The sequence below is a fragment of the Medicago sativa genome, chromosome 2 (assembly GCF_051527215.1).
Source record: "Medicago sativa cultivar Bolivia chromosome 2, Bolivia_mono, whole genome shotgun sequence".
Classification (NCBI taxonomy): Eukaryota; Viridiplantae; Streptophyta; class Magnoliopsida; order Fabales; family Fabaceae; genus Medicago; species Medicago sativa.
Window position 1 is genome coordinate 18,754,670 of NC_140750.1, and position 2,550 is coordinate 18,757,219.

Here is a 2,550-nt window from a genome sequence, read left to right on the forward strand (position 1 = left end):
ATTGATCTCTATTACATATTGATAGGACCCGTGCGGTAGCACGGGTCAAGAGTCTAGTGTTACTAATTAGTAAACACAAACTCTATGCCCTTCAATGAAGATCGTATGTTACTTATTGTTGGTGAAAAGAGTTTTGAAATCTTCATTGAATTTGAAGAAGTATGGTGTTGCTTGTAAGCTGTTTCAAATAGGCAAGAAATCAAAAGGCTGCATAAATTTGTCTTGTGAAGGGATGTAATTTCTTTTCTTCTTTTTGAAAGAAGGGCATGTAATTTCTCTTTATATATCAGCAGTGGATAGACGAGTATTAACGTGCTTGTGAACTCTCATTTAGGTAGACAAGTCAATAAGGTTGTCTATAATCATTTTTGTTTTGAGTAATAGGTTGCCTATAATCTTGCTAAGGCGACTCAATTATTATAGATTTCACATTTTCATTGACATTACAACATGTATCAACTTTATTGTTATAAATGAAATGTATTAAGCTTGTTGCTCTATAGGTAATAACAATTTTAACAGAAAATAATGACAGTTTTTCGTTAAACTACTAAATAAAGGGTCATGTTAACTTGTGCCCTAAGGGCACAAGTTAAGGAGCTTAAAATAAAATTAACAAATAAACTTTATATTTAAATGATAACTTTTGAAACTTTCAAAGCATTGAATACACAACTTTTAAGAAATTTTTTTTACATTTGATTCCTTAACTTATGCCCCAAGGGCACAAGTTAACATTTCTCATAAACAAATCATTGTAACAAAAAAAAAACAGATCAAAGCAACACACGTTCCTTTATTTTTGACCAATTTTTTGGTAACATTTCTATATTATTTTTTTGAATAAATTTCTATAATTATTTATTTTCACATTTCTCAATTTATTGACCAAAATCATTATGTTCCATTTTTGCACTCTTTCTCCCGTGGACCAAATTCACATTCATCTCCTCCAAATCCAAATCCCTAAACTATTACTTTAATCCAAATCCACCCACACATTCACATAACCTCAAAATTCTCTCTTTTTCGCTTTCTTTTTTCCTAACCTTAATCGCTGTCTCTGTTCCAACAATCACAGTTTCATCGGATTCCCCGAATTTTGTCCCTGTAAGCAAATTTTCAATCTTTACCTTGTTTTATTACAACCCAGAATCTCATTTTCTCATTTTTCGTTGTTTTTGTTTCAATCTGTTAATAAAAATTGTTTTTTTTTTGTATATAGTTGTAGATTTTTCAATCATGGATAAATCAGGAGATGGGGTTTTTCCAGATGAGGTTGTGATGCAGATTCTTGCAAGATTACCTGTGAAATCGCTTTTCAGAAGCAAAACTGTGTGCAAATTATGGTATAAGTTGACTTTGGATAAGTATTTTATTCAATTATACAATGATGTTTCTAGGAAGAATCCTATGATTCTTGTTGAGATTTCTGATTCATTGTTAGAGTCCAAATCTAGTTTGATTTGTGTTGATAATTTAAGGGGTGTTTTCGAATTTTCGCTGAATTTTTTGAATGATAGAGTTAAGGTTCGCGCATCGTGTAACGGATTGTTGTGTTGTTCTAGTATTCCGGATATGGGGGTTTATTATGTTTGCAATCCGGTTACGCGTGAGTTTAGGTTGCTTCCTAAGAGTAGGGAGAGGCCTGTGACTCGGTTTTATCCCGATGGTGAAGCTACTTTGGTTGGTTTGGCTTGTGATTCGGCGTTTCAGAAGTTCAGTGTTGTTCTTGCGGGTAGTCATAGGACGTTTGGTCATAGGCCGGATGGGAAGTTTATATGTTTGGTGTTTGATTCGGAGTTGAATAAGTGGAGGAAGTTGATTTCTTTTCAGGATGAGCATTTTACTCATATGAATAAGAATCAAGTTGTTTTTGTTAATAATGCTTTGCATTGGTTGACTGTTAGCTCGAGTTATATACTTGTGCTTGATTTGAGTTGTGATATTTGGAGGAAGATGTCTTTGCCGTATGACCCGATTTATGGAGCGGGAAACAGGACTTATCTGTTGGAGTTAGACTGTTGTCTTTCTGTGATTCAGATCTCGGAAGCGTGGATGATTATATGGGTGCTGAAAGATTACTGGAGAGATGAATGGTGCATCGTGGATAAGGTGAGTCTGAGGTGTATCAGAGGAATGGTGCCAGGCATTTTCCCGATCAGTCAGACAAGTGAATATGTTTTCTTGGCAACTCATAAGCAGGTTTTGGTGTATCAGCGCAGGAGCCAAGTTTGGAAAGAAATGTATTCTGTGAAGTATAGCTCAACACTTCCGTTATGGTTTTCAGCGCATGCGTATCGCAGCACAATGTTCTCATGTAACTGAGGCATGGTGAGTCGGTGACTACATTAGATAACTTTTGTACATTTATTTCTAGTTGCAAGTATTTTAAATTCATTTAGCAACTGTTATTTTCTGAAAATATTATTGTTTCTGATACAGTATTTCGACAATGTTCTCTTGTAATAACTGTGGTGTGGTTTCATTAATAATAACTCTTGTACATATATTTGTAATCGCAATTTGAGTTGGTTTTTTGTTGGTAGA

The 2,550-nt window shown here is 34.3% G+C and overlaps 1 protein-coding gene across 1 annotated transcript; it reads left to right on the top strand.

Annotated features, from left to right (window-relative positions):
• The first annotated feature begins 912 nt into the window (after positions 1 to 912).
• On the top strand, positions 913 to 2,550 carry LOC146945196 (F-box family protein). The gene is made up of 2 exons (XM_085743545.1): positions 913 to 1,110; positions 1,226 to 2,550. The coding sequence occupies exon 2, from the start codon at positions 1,243 to 1,245 to the stop codon at positions 2,326 to 2,328; it is 1,086 nt and encodes a 361-aa protein (XP_085599671.1). The 5' UTR covers positions 913 to 1,110; positions 1,226 to 1,242; the 3' UTR covers positions 2,329 to 2,550.

Coding starts and splice junctions, on each gene's coding strand:
- LOC146945196 (XM_085743545.1), top strand. CDS start 1,243: ATGGATAAATCAGGAGATGGGGTTTTTCCAGATGAGGTTGTGATGCAG.